At 47.8% G+C, this 18,603-nt stretch overlaps 1 protein-coding gene across 4 annotated transcripts in view; it reads right to left on the bottom strand.

Annotated features, from left to right (window-relative positions):
- MACF1 (microtubule actin crosslinking factor 1) overlaps window positions 1-18,603 on the bottom strand; it is a 1,022,862-nt gene that overhangs the window by 788,797 nt on the left and 215,462 nt on the right. The window contains exon 1 of one of the 4 annotated variants that reach the window (XM_086955747.1): window positions 16,673-16,876. The exons of the other annotated variants lie outside the window; for them this stretch is intronic. Coding sequence (XP_086811873.1) covers window positions 16,673-16,802 — 130 coding nt within the window. The 5' untranslated portion in view covers window positions 16,803-16,876. Of the gene's footprint in view, window positions 1-16,672; window positions 16,877-18,603 lie in introns of those variants that run through there. 4 annotated transcript variants of the gene reach the window in all.

Genomic DNA, 18,603 nt, shown 5'->3' with positions numbered 1-18,603 from the left:
ATAATCTCTTACACCCTGCACAGCTGCTAGTGTGCATCTGCAGAACCAACACATTAAATCCCATACCCCCATCCCTTTTTACTAATGTGATGTGCACAGCAAACCTCATTTCCACTGCTGCCATGTAGTGCATCTCCCACCTGCCACTGCATGGCTTCCTGTCACCCCCTGGGTGCAAATTCCCCCACCTACCTTTTGGGCATTGAATAAAAATGTAGAAACAATAACAAAGAAATACAATAAACTGCATGAGGAAACCATGATGATGAAAAAAATAAAAACCAGTAAAGCAGAGTAAATTTGTAATATCTTAAAAATATCATTATAACATTAAATTCAAAATGATTAGGGTAGGAGAAAATAATAGAGATGGGGTAAGGTTAGGATCATGGCTAGGTAAATAGTAAGGGCTAAGGTTAACCAAAGGGGTAGGGTAAAGAACAAGGTAAACGTCATGATAAATGAAAGGATACCAACAAGATTTGGAAAGTCTTCCCTGGCCCCATGCTAATGACCAATTGAGTTCTTTAGATCTGCTGAATATTAATAGTAATAGGGGCAGGGTTTACCACATGCTGTTGATATTTGAGTTCTATATGATAGGTTCTTCAGTCAAGTTAACTTCAATGTGTGCTTATGATTTCTTCCTTCTGGGGTTGTTTTCATGGTGCTTTATATTTTGCCATGTGTCATTTTCACTTTGATCCTGACTAGAGAATGTAAATGTAAATGTATAGGCATTTATATAGCGCACTACTTACCCGGAGGGTCCCAAGGCGCTTCGACCGCTGCGAAACCCTTCCTGGCTTCCCTGAGAGATGGTCCCTTAATGGGTATCTCCAGGGTGAGACCAGGCATCCCCAGCGGTCTGGTGGGGCCGTTAGTGAAGATGAGGCAAGCTAATGCCCAGAGTTGCCGAGTGTGATCGCTGATCAGAGTGGGCACCGAGGCGAGAGAATTATCGAGTCCACTGACCCTGGTCCAGAAACCTGCCGCGTCGGGAATCGAACCCTGGTCCCGGGCCGTCCTCTGCTCTCGGGTCTGCCGCCTCTAACCAGTGAGCCACACTACCTCACCCATCTTTTCCTCCCTTGCACATCTGTGGGGTAGAAGGCTGCCAGGGAGTCAATGCCAAGCGGACATCACTTTTCTGCACAGAGGCCTATGTTGACACCAGGGACCATATTATGAAAAGTGCCTCTGCGGTACAACGGGTGTGTGTGCGTTTACTTTTGCACTCGAGTGCACTTGGTATTACAAAGAAGCCGCTGACGCTTGTGGGCCCCAACTGTGATACAGATCGCGCCTGGTCGCATATAGCGCGGGCACGATCTAATGCATGCTAATGAGGGAATGTTCCCTCGTTAGCATGCAACCATAGCCCAAGGGAAACAACACTTTGCCTCTGAGCCCGTGCTATATTATCGACCTCGACAAAGAGGCGCTGGGGCGGTCAGGTGATGCACTGTTTCTGTTTCCACCTCTTTTGGATGCACTGTTGGCACGTCCCTGACTGCGCCCCTCTTGGGCAGGCATTCCTCTGCAGGCGGTGCAGTCACTCTCTGAACCGGCATGGAAGAGGTCTCTGTCCCCATTTGAAGTGCATGCTGGTTGCCGTCTGCACAGGGATAGACATGCTGAATGCTTCAACCAGCCGACCTGCATTTCAATAATGCACCATTTTTAACAGTTTGTATTAATTGATATAATAAGGGTATACATCAATTAGAATGTTTTTTCTATCGTGTGTATCTAGCTTTGTTCTTTGCACTTTTACGGTCCTATTAAGAACCAATAAAGTTGATTACATAATGCACGATTCCAAGGGAATTTGGGAGAATGCAGGTGAGTAAGAGCTGTGCGTTCATTGTGATAGGGTGCAGAGTGGCTGCGTGTGCTAAGCGCACCCAGTTGAATACGCACCCCTGGGCAGACCGGCCCAGTTTGCCCTAAATGTGATAGGACTCTTGTTGTAGTAGAGGCCATAAAAATGGCAGAATTAAAATCTGTAACATCGCAGGTTACAAATCATTATTATGGGTTGAATTACAACTGGTTATCTTAGAAGAAACAACGGGACAACTACCAGAAGGATGTGAAAGCAAACCCCAGGGTTGTAAATAATATTTCCTGATGATATGGAGCAAGGAGGCACCGTTAGCGTGGCACTGGAGGCTGGCAGCAGCCGCCTTTTAAAGCGACAGAACCATTGCATAGGACGTGCATCAGCGCCAAGGCTACCACAGGACTCCCTGTCCCCAGGGGCAGCATGTTTCAGACCTGGACTTTACTTTTAGAATGATTTCCTTCACGTGTTAATTCAATTGCATCAGCTGAAACTACAGCTCCCGAAAACCACCAGGCGGGTAAACCAAAAGTCAGCGGTCCTTGGTGATGTGGAGTTATCGACAGCCTTAATGAGAGACCTACGGCTTTGAACGGGTGATCTGAACGGCCCAAACACTACGTCCAATGGCGTCCTGCCCTCCTTCGTGGAATGCCTTCCACCTGTGAATTCAGGAGAGCAGCTTAGGCAGGGCGACGAGGCACTAATCGTGACAAACTGGGGAGAAGGCACCAGGTTTTGTCAACCCACCAATTCTCAGCAAGAAAAGTTGAGGGAGAGAAGGAGGTGGAGGGGAGAGGCGTGGGCGTGGAGGGGAGGGGAGAGGCCTGGGCGCGAAGAGGGGCAGAGGAGGAGGAAGTTACGTGAGAGAGAGAAGCAGTAGAGACAGACAGGAAGGCCTGAAGAAGGGCCAGCGGTTATGGTGGATGCAGCGCAGGTGTCCTGCGCCGCACTCCTTTAGAATCACTTCTTGACCTCATGGTTTCTCGTCTGCTCCATCTCTCAGTTGAAGGATGGATATTGTACCCCGCACGGAGCTCCCGCGAGCCTCTCTGGCTCGATGCGCCCTGCAGTTTAAGAAGGGTACACTAGAGCGCCCACTTCAGATTTACCCGCAGGAGTGTAGGAGGCGCTGCTAAACCAGACGGAAGCGGCATCGTAAAGGCCGCTCGGGTCATCTGTGTGAGAGGAGCAAGTGGGCAGACTGCAAGAAGAGGGAGGCAACCCAAGGGGATGCTTACCACCTAAACCTCCGGAGATAGTAGGGTGTGGCCCGAGGATTACTGTCAACCAGCGAGCCCCGAGGGAATCTCCGCGGTACTCGAGACAGGTAATACCAGTCGCACACGCTCGCCCAGCCCCAGGATGCATAACGGTATGCAACGAGCCTCGCAGCTCTCACCGATCCGCGTGCCCGGGGGGGGGGAGATCCGGCCCTACCGACCAAAATTATCTTTCGTTTTTTTCATGCAAAACCCAGATTCTGAGATTGTTTAATCACGTCTAATGGCATTGGCCACTGGTGCCAAAGACGCGCTCACGCCGAAAAGACCAATATATGTGCCCGTCCTTTTCCTGGTGTATAGCTAGTCTGCTGACCTTACTCGGTGGTTACTCCCTTCTGTGGGTGGAATTCATTCTAGAAACATTAGGACATTGGAGCACTAGAGACAGAAGGACATATTTACCCTTTGGGACGATTTGACAGCGAGACGAAGGAAAAAAAAAAGAGGGGAATGCTATATTCACTTATTTAATATCAATCCTCAAAGCTGGCCCACTTAGGATCTCAATATGGGTCAATTCCCATACTACAAGCTCATGAAATAGGTGCCTCTTATAACCTTCAGATTCCATAAGAACACACAAGAGGTGTCCCTATAAGGTCCTGAAATTCTCAGATCACGTAGGATCCAATAACATATATCCCTACTGATCCAAGTAATAGTGCCATCACTCGTACCATTAAGTGTCATCGATCAAGTAGCTTCATGGACCAGAATTTGCGTTTGGATTCCTAAACCCAGCATTCCACAGAAGGTGACTCGCACAGCCAGTAGGCACCATGGCGCGTAAGAACTTCTGAAGTAAACTTCCTGGAACACAGCTAGGCTAGCCCCAAAAACAAATGACCACAAATTGATAACGTTTCTCACAGAGCTGGATGCCTTTCTTCTGAAGTAAGCTAAAAAGAAACCAAGATGGCATAGCGTTCCGACTATCAAGAACCGCAATGGCAGGGATCTGGGGGGCCTGTCGATCAGCATACCTACCGACCTAATCTTGAAAGCTTGCAACTTTGTAACATATACCATGTTATTCAAGGGCTCCCTGATCAATCTTCACTGAGTAATTAACATTTATGTTAGGTGCTCGAAGTTGCTGCCTTCAGCAAACTACTCGTAGAAAATACCAACATTTTGCTGCACCAGCAAACCAGTGAAGCTTTGTTCTGATCAGCTTCTTTGATGCAAAACTTGGTACATAGTGTGATGAGACAGATGAGCTTTTGTAACTTGGCATACCACAGAAGGTCCAAATCAAACAGGTTGTGAATTACTACATAAAAAGGTCCCGGCCCAAACTTCTTAACTACAGAGGAATTTAAAAACGTAGCCACTTGGTCGATGCTACCTTTGAAAGCTCTATTTCATTACTGCATAAACTTTTCAAAGATCCCAATCTCCTGGCTTACTTAATCCAATCATCGTGCCAATTTAAAAGAAAGGCAAAATGGACCAGACTTTTCTATAAACCCATAGATTTGCGGGACTCTGAAGCACACTTGGTCACAAACATACTGCTGTGCCGTATGCAGGGATGTAAAAAAGGAAACAACATTATTACCCCTCACCACATCTTCCAAAGTGGCTTCTGCCCTGGGCTATCAGCAACAAAGCTCATGTTTGTCGTGGCAATTTTTTTCAGATATTCCTATGCGTGGGTAAGAAAACATACATACTATCTTCTTGAGATACTCGGCATTTGATCTCATTAACAGATTCATATCTCTGGGGGAAGCTGTGCAAAGCACTGGCAAACCACACAGTGCTGCACTGACAGAACTTCAGAAAGATACATCTCAGGTGCAGCATTTCACCAGGGGCCAGGTATGTGCAAAACTGAGCAGTAGAAATGGTATCAAATAAGGTGGTTTACTAGGCCCACTACTTGAACGATCTCCTACAGATTCTGAAAATGGAAACCCCAAGAGAAGGATGGGATTGAAAAGGCATCCTGGTTAATGCCAATGATTCAGTGAAACTGGGAAAATATTAAACACAGCAACCGAGTGGTGCAGAGACAACCAGATTCCTAACAATAACAGAATCTAAAATCATGATATGGGCCTTCAGACAATGAAGGGTATTTTACTTTACAGAACTAATGACTAAAAAAAATGAGGAATTCCCATACCCTGGGACATGACGTTCAGCTCACGGAACTGGAACCACCACACGATCAAATTCATGGAAAACAGTGATGCGGCTATGAAGGGTATTAAGCAAATCGCACAACAAGTTGGAGCTCGTCTAAAGAATCACCGCTAGGGACTCTCTGCTTCTCTACTGAGACGAAATATGGGCCGCAAGTCGGAGAAAGCATCAGACAATAATCACATGTCAAAAACACACCAACAGCTGCCACAGGCATTACACACCTCTATTTTGAAATCCACGAGGAAGAATGGATGTGTGAGCAAGTAAAGGGGTGTTCAAGTAGTCCACCAAAGAAAGTCTGGCCACAATGAGACTCTAGGATGCTGAAAAGATGTCTCGACCACTTAAAGAGAAAAGCTTTGCCTCACTGCAACAAACAAGTATTGAAAAGCTAAAAGGTCTGGCGTTGGCGGTCAGCCTTTTGGCTTTGTCAATGCTTATGTTGTCATGGTTTCCGAAAACTTTGCTGGGGCAGCGGCCAGTCCCTCCTAAATCTAAAAAACAAAAGAATAAAAACAAAAACACATTGTCTCCAAAAAGATCGCATTGCCATATTAGTATAATGGCCTGAAGCACTTGTTTGTGCGAGATTACTTCTTGCGAAAGGGCAGAATGTTGTTGGTCACAGTGGAGCGAGGTGATGGCTAAAGTGGGCTGACCCATGCTGTATGCGCTTGTGGACAGAAGAAACATTTGAATGACTCAATACGAGACCAATGGATGAAGAGGGCTAGCTGAAAGCCTCACTAAGTAGGTATATTATATATAATTTTCGTAAAATCGAACATAAAAGAGGGTATCTGAAAATGAGCCTTCAAACCTATGCTCAAAGGCCAGGTCTTGGCAAAAGCAGACAATTCAAGTCACATTCTGCATGGCCTCATCATGTGGAAATGTGGTCCATGATTTCCTAAACCGAGCGAAAGGTAAAAGTAAAAGTCTTGTATCAAAATATACCTTATGACTTTGGAGACTGACGTGTTAAAATAATTTGGAAATACTGAGATAATGCTGGATTACATATTTAGATATATTTTTTAGATTCTAACTCTTGAAGCTTCCGCAGGAGGTACAAACAGGTAGTCTGTTTCGTTACATCATCTAAAAACTGTTGCATGTCAGGCACGCCTGCCATACTGGACTTAATTCCAAATCGCGCATTGATTGCTCAGGGAAGGCAGCTGTTCTTGGACTCCCTTGTTCCACTCTTAATTAAGCCGTAAACCCATGACTGTAGGGTTACTCTCTAAGAAGTTGGAAACATAATTTCAGACAAAGTGACATGGCCAACAAGGTTTGCCTAAACAAATTATCTTCATCCAAACTGAAAGAATGATACCAAATGCCTCTTTTCTCTCATAAAAGCATGAGCTTCCATTACAAACTATGAAAGACCAAATAAAATACAGTTACCAGGAACAAGCCTAGGAAGAATTGAAGGAAAGCAAGGCACTTTGGAAGGACATCGCCAACAAGACCATGCTTGAGCACCTAGCATAGGTTTGGTCTGTCTTTGGTACTTAAGACCATCGGCAGGTGAGGCACGTGTACTCCTTCGAACATTCTATAGTTTGATCAGTGTGAAAAATGTGTGCGAACCAGGAGATGCAGAGGACCAGGTCCGAGTCCTATCCAATATCCCGTACATTACTTTTTGTGTGGCAAAAAAACTGGTAGAGCGAATTAGGCCTTGGATACCTACTTATCGTTCTGGTACCTAGAAGATATGTGGAGCTTTCTCCTTGCTAATACATTTACAGCGTGACCGAACAAAACCTACAAAAAAGCCACACTGTAAGGTATCTCTCAACGAGGCCCCTGTAAGCATCCAAACAATACTAATATTACAGAAATTAAATAAAAAGACAGCTGCTGTGTGGACTGGGTCCGCGTGCACTCTGCATGTTGATGCAGGTAATGGCCATTAAGAGTTCCTGCACACCTCTATTCCTTATCTCATTTCAGCATTTAGGTACACTTTTATGCAATCACTCTATTAGCCCCATTGCTTTTCGTCTGTACATGTAATGCACATTTTAAATATATTAGATTTTTTGTATATGCAAAGGCTAAAAACTGGGAAATACTAAGACACTGAAACTGAATGTAAATGGACTGTTTACATTACAATACACCGGCCCCCCAGCCTGGACCACTGCAACACAGTATCCCGGAGGCATCTTCTCCAGGCACTACCAGCAGGGGCTATACATGCATACATATATATTTCCGGAGCAATGCTGTGGCTACCCATGGAGACATGGGTTACCTTTTATGCCTGTCCACATTTAACACAACTCGCTTCATTCCAAGGTCTGTGCCTGGTCGAAGAACTGCTTCAGACTGACTATCCCAGCTTATACCTCGAACTCAATCACCGAGTTCATGCATACCTAAGACCACTGCTAGCTGGGGAGCGTGCGGGTTCCCCCTACCGTGTAGGGCCACACTCTCCCTGGAGTATATGGCCTCGGCACAACACCCCACCAGAAGGGTCAATGGTTTACATGACCCTCCCCACGGATACCACAAAGTATCCTTGAGTTTTCACTATTCCCAGTCCCTCCCTCTCTCGCTCCGTGCACACTCGCAGTGACAGAAACTGCCTACATTGCTTTGTTTTGTAGATTTCTGGTGTGGGAGTTACAATGCACATTGTTTCTTATGGTCAGCTCAGTGGAACCAGCTTCCAAGAAAAGCCCATGATACTGCCCTTGCTTCATTTGTACTCACTAGCTGCTCCCATAGACAAAGATCTGTCGTCTTCCTCCTTCAACCCACATATCCAGCCCCAACAAGGGCCAAGAACAGACTTTTCTGATTTTAAACGGCCAACTTTCCCCGGCCGCAGCACTGCCTCCTCCATGAAGGCACAACCCACGGTCTAACAGTGTGTGTTCCCATCAAATACAGAATTCAACCACAGCCCCCGAGGCCTCACCCCACCCATCTCACAGTTACTAACTTCTCAAAGTCCCTTCAGCAACTTTAGATTTATTCTTTGGGCCCCACCCACTGCCCACATTCAACAGCTCTCAATCTGCTCTTCTCTTTACCTTCAGAGTGGGCTCAGCACCCGCCTATGGATCTCCACTATAAAGGGACCCCTGAAGGGTCCTCTTCAACTGGACATATGTATACATGAGGAAAACCCTGAGCCAACAATATTAGACCATATAACACGCCGCCTGTCATGTACTTTTTACATTCCAAATCTATTTTGGGTGTTATTAGAAAATCTGTTTTCTGCAAAGTGCAGCTAACAATGGGCACTGGCTGGAATTAGAAAGTTTAGATTTTGTAAACCTTTCATTAAAGAGCAGACAATCGTGAGGGCTACAGGATTTATGTGATTCTGTGGCTGCATCACTTGCGTAATTATGGATTTAGCATTTGCCATTTAATTTGCTGCATACTTTGCAGATTTCACACAAAAAATGTTTTTAGCTCAAAAGGCATACAATGAATAATGCCACAAAATGTACTGTATAGTTTGCTTATTATGCCCCGTAGTTTAAATTATCCTACTGCATAATGTGGTCCCTAACTCTGTACAATCTTAGTAGTGGTGACAATAGTAAGGCTTGGTAGAGTACTTTGGAGGCTGACACTATGATGATGAAATCAATATTTCACAGGGAGCTGTGAGATATATTACACATTTTACAGTTATGCCACTGCATTTTGTGCAAATTAAGCCCCCAATTATTTTTTTTAATATCACCTTTCGCCACACAACTCAAAAACCGCTGATTCAAAGTCCGCCAAATTTTGCAGGCAAGCAGCACTAAGCTCTATTCTTGGCGAGTTTTGGTTTTTGGCCGTCCTATTTGAAGTTGTAACTGGAGGTAGACAAAAATCGACCTAAAAAAAGTTATCAACTATATTTATTTATTTATTTACAAAGTGCTGCAGAAGATAAAATCTTCAAGAGACGACAGCGAAAAAGAATTAATGTTCGTTAGAGCAAGGCTAAAAAGTGCATCAAATTGCACTCGCTGTATTTATTTCAAGAATGATGACTGTATAGCAAACACGCTCGTCTAAATATGCAAGCGTCCTTGCACAATCCTCTCTTCACCTAAAATGATACAGCGGTGAAGGCCAATGGGTCACTTGTGACTTCCCTGAAAAGTCTTCCCATGCAGAAATCCACTGCTCAGCGTGGCCTGAAACTCAGATAAGATGCCATTAAAATCAATAGGCAGGTCGCACGTGCCTGCGGGGTTGCTGGCCTCTAACAGCCGCCCCGAGGCTCCGCCTCCCAGGTCCAAGCCACACCTCTCTGATATTTCTATTAAACGAGTTCTCTACCTGTTAACTCTGGCACAGATGGGAAAGGTCACAGCAAAATTAGGAAAACCTCTAAACTCTATGGCATACCAAGATTTCTTCAGGGAACTAAAACTCCACAGGAAAATCAGCACCAGTTGTACGAGTCTGTCAACGTCCACTTCACACGCGGCGGTGCGGTAAGTTCAGTTAATTTTCATAAACCAGGGACATCTTAAGGATTTTGGGGGCCTGGGACCGAACGTATTTTGGGGGCCCTGTTCGGAACAGTCTTGAATTTATGATCCAATATCAGCTCTCTCATGCCCTCTTTCGCCAGGTGACTGACAGTGCAACTGCACACTGCTCCAAATTATAAATGTGTTTACATCTAACATTTAGGAATAGTGACCCGAGTTTTCAATATTATAACACAGCAGCAGCTCACTAACATTACTGCAAATAATCTCTGTGACACATGAATTTGGGTCCTGTTTTGAGGTAAAGGAATGAAAAATAAACAATATTTCTCAGGAAAATGTCTGCAATAGACTCTCACACTTCACCTACTTTAAAAATAAATTAAAGAAAAACTGTGTTTAAAACAAAATCATTCATGGTCAGCAGGGCACGACTCTTACAGAACAGCGCTGTCTCTATCAGGTGGCCCGTCTGAAAGGCTGGGACCCTAAAACGTCTCAGTCATAAGCATTGACGCTTTTTCTTTAAACCCCGCATCCTCATACAAAAACGTTTGCAGATCGGCGGAAAGCGGCGGCGTTCATGGACATTACACAACGTGACAGTCCGGAATCCTTCAGAGGGATTATAGGGGGTGACAGGGTAGAAATCAAGAGATTGCAGCCTCGGCGGCCGAAGCTGCTCTAATGACATAAGCCGCGTGGGCGGTGAGGGAGGGGCCATCCACATAGGCAGATCGCTCCCGAGATGAAAAATAAAACATCCTTCCCTCCCACTGGCATGGGAGGGGGCAAGATGAGGGGGGAAGAGTATCGACAACCAAGGGCAGGGGTTACTCGATGCCCCTCAAAAAGACAAACTGCACCAAAAAATGTGGCCTCTGTGGAGGCTGTGGCTAGGAGGGGAGGGGGGATGCTAGCCATCATACCATACCCATTCCAAGAATCACCTGCCAGGGAGCACCTGTTGGAATCATTAGAAAGCCTCGAACTGACCGATCTTAGGGAATCATCAACAGGTCATAAGAGCTTCAAAAAGGGTGTAACCAAAGTAACAAAAATGATATCCTTATCTGAAGATAACAAAACTCTGGCCAAGAGGGTTCACGGATGGATAGTGTTGAATGACTATAAAGCTCTTATGTCACAAGCTTATTTTAAGGAGGGAATTAAACAGAAGATAAAAGAAAAGTTTTTAAAGTTGCATTTTGGCATTTTACCAATTCTCCCTCACCTGGCACCTTGGAAAAGGAGACAAGAAGAACAGTCCTGTCTTCTCTGTAGAACAGGAAACCAGGATCTAATACACATTATCTGTAATTGCCCAAGTTTGATGGACATAAGGCGCGCCTTACTTTGAGTAAAATGGAACCAGAAGGGCATCAGGACCTGCAGGCAGGCTTTAAAACTGTTTTTTAACCCAGAAGAGACCCAGCTAAACTGACAGCTTGCAAATGACTTTGAATTGGTGGCTGGAAGACTAAAGCAAGAGCAAGACATGGAAGCAGAATAGCAGGCAGATAGCACAACTTACAGAGCACGACAACAGCCAACCGAAAGCGGGATTGTTTTGCCTAAGTTTTTTCACCTTGAAGCACAAGCACTTTATTACATCTTTTCTCTTTTTCATTTTAAAGTGGACTGAATAGGGAACCCAAAGCACAAAGCGCCTCGTCCATGACTTATATATTTGGAAGGACAGTATAGATAACAGAGCTGGGACTCTCGTTCACAGTACAACATCAACAAGCTAAACCGGAAGTGTGAATCTTAATCACTAGTGAATAAAGAGAGAAAAGGCTGATTTATTTTAATGTTTGAATGTTTTAAATTGTGAGTTTTCAATTGCGAGTTTTTATTAACTTGTCAATAAAGATTAGTTACTTACTTTCCAAAGGATGGGAACTGTGGCTAGATGAGGGTCGGGTTGATAGCCTACGTACAGTTTCGAAGGATGAGAGTAGGGGGATTGAACTAAACACAATACAGGCACAGATAAAAGATGCCAAGTCTCCTGTGCCGCACCCCGGTCTTGCACAGTTACCACCTGTTAAAAACGAATGTAGGAGGCATGTGAAGCAGCTCACCGATGCACTCGGAGTCCCAACCATAGCTCCGCCCTCTCCCCCAACTTCTCCAAAGGACGGGAGGGGGCTTTTGTTTGAACCTGCACCTTGACCAAGGGTTGAAGGTGGATTTTGGGCTCCATCGACCCCTTCCACTTTGTTGAACCGCAGAGGCGGACGTGACCTTAACTCCCGACGTGACCATTACTCCCGAATAAGAACAGTAACTACAATAATAATACAAATAATAATAACACCAACAATAATATTATTATTGCAGGGCCCACAATCGGAGCTGCTTCATTCACTTTTCTATGAACACTGCCAGCTGTCAGGTATCCCTGGGCCTCCTTCACCATCACCAGCAACACAATAAGGGTGAAGACGGCCTGGGCCACCTAAGGGCTACTGTGGCTCCATGTTAAAAGCAACAAACAGGACGCCAGGGCAGGTATCAGGGGCCGGTACTCCTTGGCGCACATCATTTTATACCCCAGGACTGGTGCTAGCAGCATGGCAATGCAAAGAGAACACGGGGCCCTGTCAAATGTGCCACACCTCCTTCACAAATGCAAAAAGAACAATTGATGGACAGAATGCAGAACAATGTCATACATTCACCCCAGTACAGACATCTGGGCCTAAATCCATTGTTTTTTTGCTCACCATGCCATTCCAGTTTGGACCCAGCCATATGCAAATCAGTCTTGACCCTGCACCCAATGGGAACAGTCCAGCCCAAACTGCCAGGCCATGTCCTCACTGGACTGGAAACAATCATCCTAGGACCAGTTTTGGGCTTTTACCCTCATCAGCCAGGATAGTTTGACTCCAGTGGCATGGAGAGCACGGGACTCACGTCTGAGCATACCCATTCCACTTGGGGTGAATAATGCAAAAAGAACAATTGATGTACAAAATGCAGAACAATGTCATACATTCACCCCAGTACAGAGATCTGGGCCTAAATCCATTGCTTTTTTGCTCGCCATTCCAGTTTAGACCCAGCCATATGCAAATCAGTCTTGATCCTGCGCCCAATGGGAACAGTCCAGCTCCTTCACACTCACAGATCGGAGCGTCGAAGGCGGCCTGGAGAGCAGACAGCAGTGTCAAACATACAGAAACACAACACGCAATCTACAACATTAGGAATTACATCCACAGTGGATTCCACGTCAATGGAAACCCAAGGACAAACATGTCAACCCTAATGATACAATACTCAAAGTACTGTCATACATGCGCATATAAGGAACACACTATAATGTACCATAAAAACTCTTACGCCTTAACAAATCAGCCAATACAGTCCTTAATGTAAAGACCTTTTACATGTTACAAATGCCATTCAGTGACTGCGCAAGGGTGCACCGGGGCCCTAATGGCGAAGTAGGAAGAATGGTCCTCCAACCATCCTGTGGCTAGTGAGCAAAGGTGATATTAGGATGCAGTGAGCCTCTTATAACTCTGGGCCACAGTGCCACTGCACCTGCTGCACTAATAATACCATCTCACAAAGAAACAACTGCTGCACTTCAAGATTACTCCACTGAACACCAATTCTGACAGTAGATGGAGAGGAAGAGTAGGACAACTCACTTGAAGTTTTGCTTCTTGGCAGTCAGGGTCCCTTTTCTCACTCATTCATGGTAATATTTAGTAATAATGAATTCATTCATTCAATAAATAGTATATTTCACGCAGCTTATCTGCACATCAACTGTACTGTACGCCCCCACCATGCACAGTGTTATTTTCACCTAACTATAACATCACTTTAACCTTTGTTTTTTCAGTGAAGGTCCAGAGTTTTCTTTAAAGTGATGTAAACTTTTTTTTACCGTACCTATATGTGGCCAGGCCATGCACCCAATCCTTATGGGATGCAAACCTCCCAGCATGCATGGCTTTCGGCTGTGCGCAGTAAGGGGTTGGGAGCAGGGCTTGTGGCCAAGCCCAGCATCCAAAACCTGTGAGCATCAACCTCCCATTGCAGCCCAACCTCTGAAGTCTTCCAGCACCACATGCCCCCCACCTTTTTTTGGTCAAGACTTTCTAGAGCCGAAACGCGTAAGGCTGCTAGTACTTGTTTGATTGAAATAAAACAAAAATCTGCACCTGCTTGTGGTCCGTGCTGCTGTTTTCTGAGGAGATTGAAGAGAGGTTGGAGTTTTGCAGATATATATATATATATATATATATATATATATATATATATATATATATATATATATATATATATATATAGAGAGAGAGAGAGAGAGAGAGATAATGTTTAAAAGGCAAGGTCTTTGAGGCTCATCTCTGACAGCTAACAATGTGAACATATTATAAAAAAAAATTAAAAAACTGAGGGTGCCCCAGCATTAACTGAGGACGCCTAAAAAGGAAACCTTTAATTCTAAAAAGTGGTTCAAACCGTGGCAGTAAACAAAAGTGACTACAGTAACACCTCCTAGCTGATCTCCCCAAATCAAGGTTAGCCCCAGTGAAGGCATTCACGCGACTCCATGTGAGGTGGATGACCACATCACCCAGTGCGAACGGATGTCTACGGGCTCCGCCCATCTTAGCACAACCAAAGACTTATCAGAGGAGCTCAAAATAGCTGGTGGTGGCCGCTCCGCGACAAACAAAATGATATTGCGCCTTGAGGGCTCGAGTTATAAAACTAAAAACCCCAAGCCAACTTTCTATGGAGCCACCCAGGCCCTAGGATCCTGCCCTTGCTGCGGAGTACGATTCATATATATTAACGTTTCATATATATTAACAAGCTGCAATTTTACTGTGAAACACTGGGCTCTGCTGGACAGAATCACAGGTCTACAAACTGATGCTGTCAGACATGGTTGGTCTTGCTCTAATAAAAAAACACAAACTGTTCAAGCCTGTAAGCATTCTAGAAAACCACGTACAAAAAAAAAACGATGCATGAAAGGCCTCCATATGAGTCATAAAATAAACACACAGCAGCCAGGACAAAGGACAAAGAACATCGGCACGGAGTGTCACCAAATCAGCATGAAATATCACTTCAACACCAGACCCTGTGCAATCCTAGAGGAGCGAGCTTCATCTGTTGAGGCAGCACCTGCTAGAGCCCACAACAACCACCTTAAACCTGCCAGGCTGCAGGGGCGAGCTTCATTTGTTGAGGCAGCACCTGCTAGAGCCCACAACAACCACCTTAAACCTGCCAGGCTGCAGGGGCGAGCTTCATTCGTTGAGGCAGCACCTGCTAGAGCCCACAACAACCACCTTAAACCTGCCAGGCTGCAGGGGCGAGCTTCATTCGTTGAGGCAGCACCTGCTAGAGCCCACAACAACCACCTTAAACCTGCCAGGCTGCAGGGGCGAGCTTCATTTGTTGAGGCAGCACCTGCTAGAGCCCACAACAACCACCTTAAACCTGCCAGGCTGCAGGGGCGAGCTTCATTTGTTGAGGCAGCACCTGCTATGGGCTACAACAACCACCTTAAACCTGCCAGGCTGCAGGGGCGAGCTTCATTCGTTGAGGCAGCACCTGCTAGAGCCCACAACAACCACCTTAAACCTGCCAGGCTGCAGGGGCGAGCTTCATTTGTTGAGGCAGCACCTGCTATGGGCTACAACAACCACCTTAAACCTGCCAGGCTGCAGGAGCGAGCTTCATTTGTTGAGGCAGCACCTGCTAGAGCCCACAACAACCACCTTAAACCTGCCAGGCTGCAGGGGCGAGCTTCATTTGTTGAGGCAGCACCTGCTAGAGCCCACAACAACCACCTTAAACCTGCCAGGCTGCAGGGGCGAGCTTCATTTGTTGAGGCAGCACCTGCTAGAGCCCACAACAACCACCTTAAACCTGCCAGGCTGCAGGGGCGAGCTTCATTTGCAGAGGCAGCACCTGCAAGAGCCTACAACAACCACCTTAAACCTGCCAGGCTGCAGGGGCGAGCTTCATTTGTTGAGGCAGCACCTGCTAGAGCCCACAACAACCACCTTAAACCTGCCAGGCTGCAGGGGCGAGCTTCATTTGTTGAGGCAGCACCTGCTATGGGCTACAACAACCACCTTAAACCTGCCAGGCTGCAGGGGCGAGCTTCATTCGTTGAGGCAGCACCTGCTAGAGCCCACAACAACCACCTTAAACCTGCCAGGCTGCAGGGGCGAGCTTCATTTGTTGAGGCAGCACCTGCTATGGGCTACAACAACCACCTTAAACCTGCCAGGCTGCAGGAGCGAGCTTCATTTGTTGAGGCAGCACCTGCTAGAGCCCACAACAACCACCTTAAACCTGCCAGGCTGCAGGGGCGAGCTTCATTTGTTGAGGCAGCACCTGCTAGAGCCCACAACAACCACCTTAAACCTGCCAGGCTGCAGGAGCGAGCTTCACCTGTAGATGCCAGCACCTGCTATGTGCTACAACAACCACCTTAAACCTGCCAGGCTGCAGGGGCGAGCTTCACCTGTAGATGCCAGCACCTGCTATGTGCTACAAAAACCACCTTAAACCTGCCAGACTGCAGGAGCGAGCTTCACCTGTAGATGCCAGCACCTGCTATGTGCTACAACAACCACCTTAAACCTGCCAGACTGCAGGAGCGAGCTTCACCTGTAGATGCCAGCACCTGCTATGTGCTACAACAACCACCTTAAACCTGCCAGGCTGCAGGAGCGAGCTTCATTTGCAGAGGCAGCACCTGCTAGGGGCTACAACAACCACCTAAAACCTGCCAGGCTGCAAGGGTTCCTCCCCTCTCCCCAACCCCCCCCCCCCCCCTCTACCCCCCCCCCCCCCCAATCGGCTCGCACCTGCGGGCATATATCCCTCACTCATAGTGGTCACCAAGAGCTCATACTAACCCATGCAGCACATCCGGCTCACCAGGTGTGCGCTCAGTCGCCCGTCCCGGCAGTAGAGGAGCCACATGGCCCCGGCCGTCTCTCCACGGAGTTCCTGTGAGGTGACACTGCCCCCTGCGTGCACCGCCATGGCCCCGTCCTCCTGGGGCTCCCAGAAGGGCCCCGCTCACGCGGCGTTCCGCATCTCGGTCGCTCCAGCGAGCGTCTGACAGGGCAGCTCCACCCACTTCCTATCAGGAAGTTCTTCTGGTAGTATCGTGTTAGGGCACAGGGGGCGGCAGCGCGGCTGCGGTGGGCACTGCACGCCCCTCTCGTGGTCCCCAGGCGGGAGCTGTCACGCTGCAGGGTCGGGTTCGAGTAGAAGTGGATAGGGTGAGAGCTCGTAACTCTGAAGTCCGAAGAGCAACTGGTACTATGCAGAGCTCTGGTGATGGCACGGGACTGGAGTGACTGACCGGCACCGCAGAGCTCAGGCGAGAGAGAGGGATGGAGTGACCGGCACCGCAGAGCTCAGGCGAGAGAGAGAGAGAGAGAGAGAGAGAGAGAGAGAGAGAGAGAGAGAGAGAGAGAGAGAGAGAGAGAGAGAGAGAGAGGATAGAGTGACCGGCACCGCAGAGCTCAGGCGAGAGAGAGAGGGATGGAGTGACCGGCACAGCAGAGCTCAGACGAGTGAGAGAGAGAGATGGATGGAGTGACCGGCACAGCAGAGCTCAGGCGAGCAGGCGAGAGAGAGAGAGAGGGATGGAGTGACCGGCACAGCAGTGCTCATGCGAGTGAGAGACATGAAGTGAGTGGCAACACAGAGCTCACGTGAGAGAGAGGCATGGAGTGACCGGCACCACAGAGCTCATATGAGAGAGAGGGGTGGAGTGGGTGGCACCGCAGAGCTCATATGAGAGCGAGGGGTGGAGTGGGTGGCACCGCAGAGCTCTGATTAAGGACAGGACTGGAGTGGCTGGCACAGCAGACCTGATGAGAGATGGGTCTGGGGTGACCGGCACCGCAGACCTCAGTTTAGGGGCAGTTCTGGGGTGGCTGGTACCACAGAGTTCCCATTGACAGGTTTGGAGTGACTGGTACCAAAGAGCTCTGAGAAGGGGCAGTTCTGGAGTAATTGGCACCACAAAGCTATACAGCGGGGCAGGTCTCCGGCGGCTTAGCACACCTTAGAAATAGTCGCAGGTTCTGGACACTGACGGGGAGGCAGGTCTGGGAGTTGCTCAAACAATTCTCAAATGGTGGACACAGAGCACCGGCGAGGAAGAAACTCCTGGGCCCGCAGGGTGAACGAGAGCGAGGCTGCCTAGAGCACAGCGGCCGTAAAATCCTTCATGGCAGACCTCAGATGCACAGAGCCCCGGGACCAATGGAAGGTGGCTGGTGAGGCGGCGCGCTGGCCGGCTCCAGGCAGGTTTGAAAGGGCCGGGTGTCCGGGTGCGGCTCAGACCCAGTTCATGCCCTGTCAGTGGAGAGTTGTCAAACTTCTTCGGTAACGACTGCAAAGCATGCCATGTTCCTGCAGGCGCTGTGCGTCTTCCAGGGCAGGTAGGGCACAGCTGTGCCATGCGCACAGGAAGCCCCCGTCTCCTACAGTTCCTCTCCTGTGCCAGGGCTCGCAGCTGCCCCCCACCACCTCTCCGATGCCTGTTCCCCCAGTACTGTCCTAATGTACACACACACGCCTCTCCGCCGGGACTCAGGTATGCAGGAACTTGCAACGAAGCAGCGCCCCAGGGCGCAATGTGAACCAGCGGCCTCCGCAGGCCTATCAGGGCAGGCCTGTTCACACCCGGGCCCTCCCCCTGCCCTGCAGAGAAGAGTCACGCAGGATGTGCCGCTCACCTGACTGCCCTGCACCCCCTCAGGGGCAAGACGCGCTCCCCACCACTGGGCTTCGGGCGCCCCCTGGAGGCATAGAGCCAGGTGCCAAG

Source organism: Lissotriton vulgaris, chromosome 2_1, assembly GCF_964263255.1.
Source record: "Lissotriton vulgaris chromosome 2_1, aLisVul1.2, whole genome shotgun sequence".
NCBI classification, from domain to species: Eukaryota; Metazoa; Chordata; class Amphibia; order Caudata; family Salamandridae; genus Lissotriton; species Lissotriton vulgaris.
The sequence above is the reverse complement of the archived record's forward strand: the minus strand, read 5'-3'. Positions and strand labels throughout refer to the sequence as shown.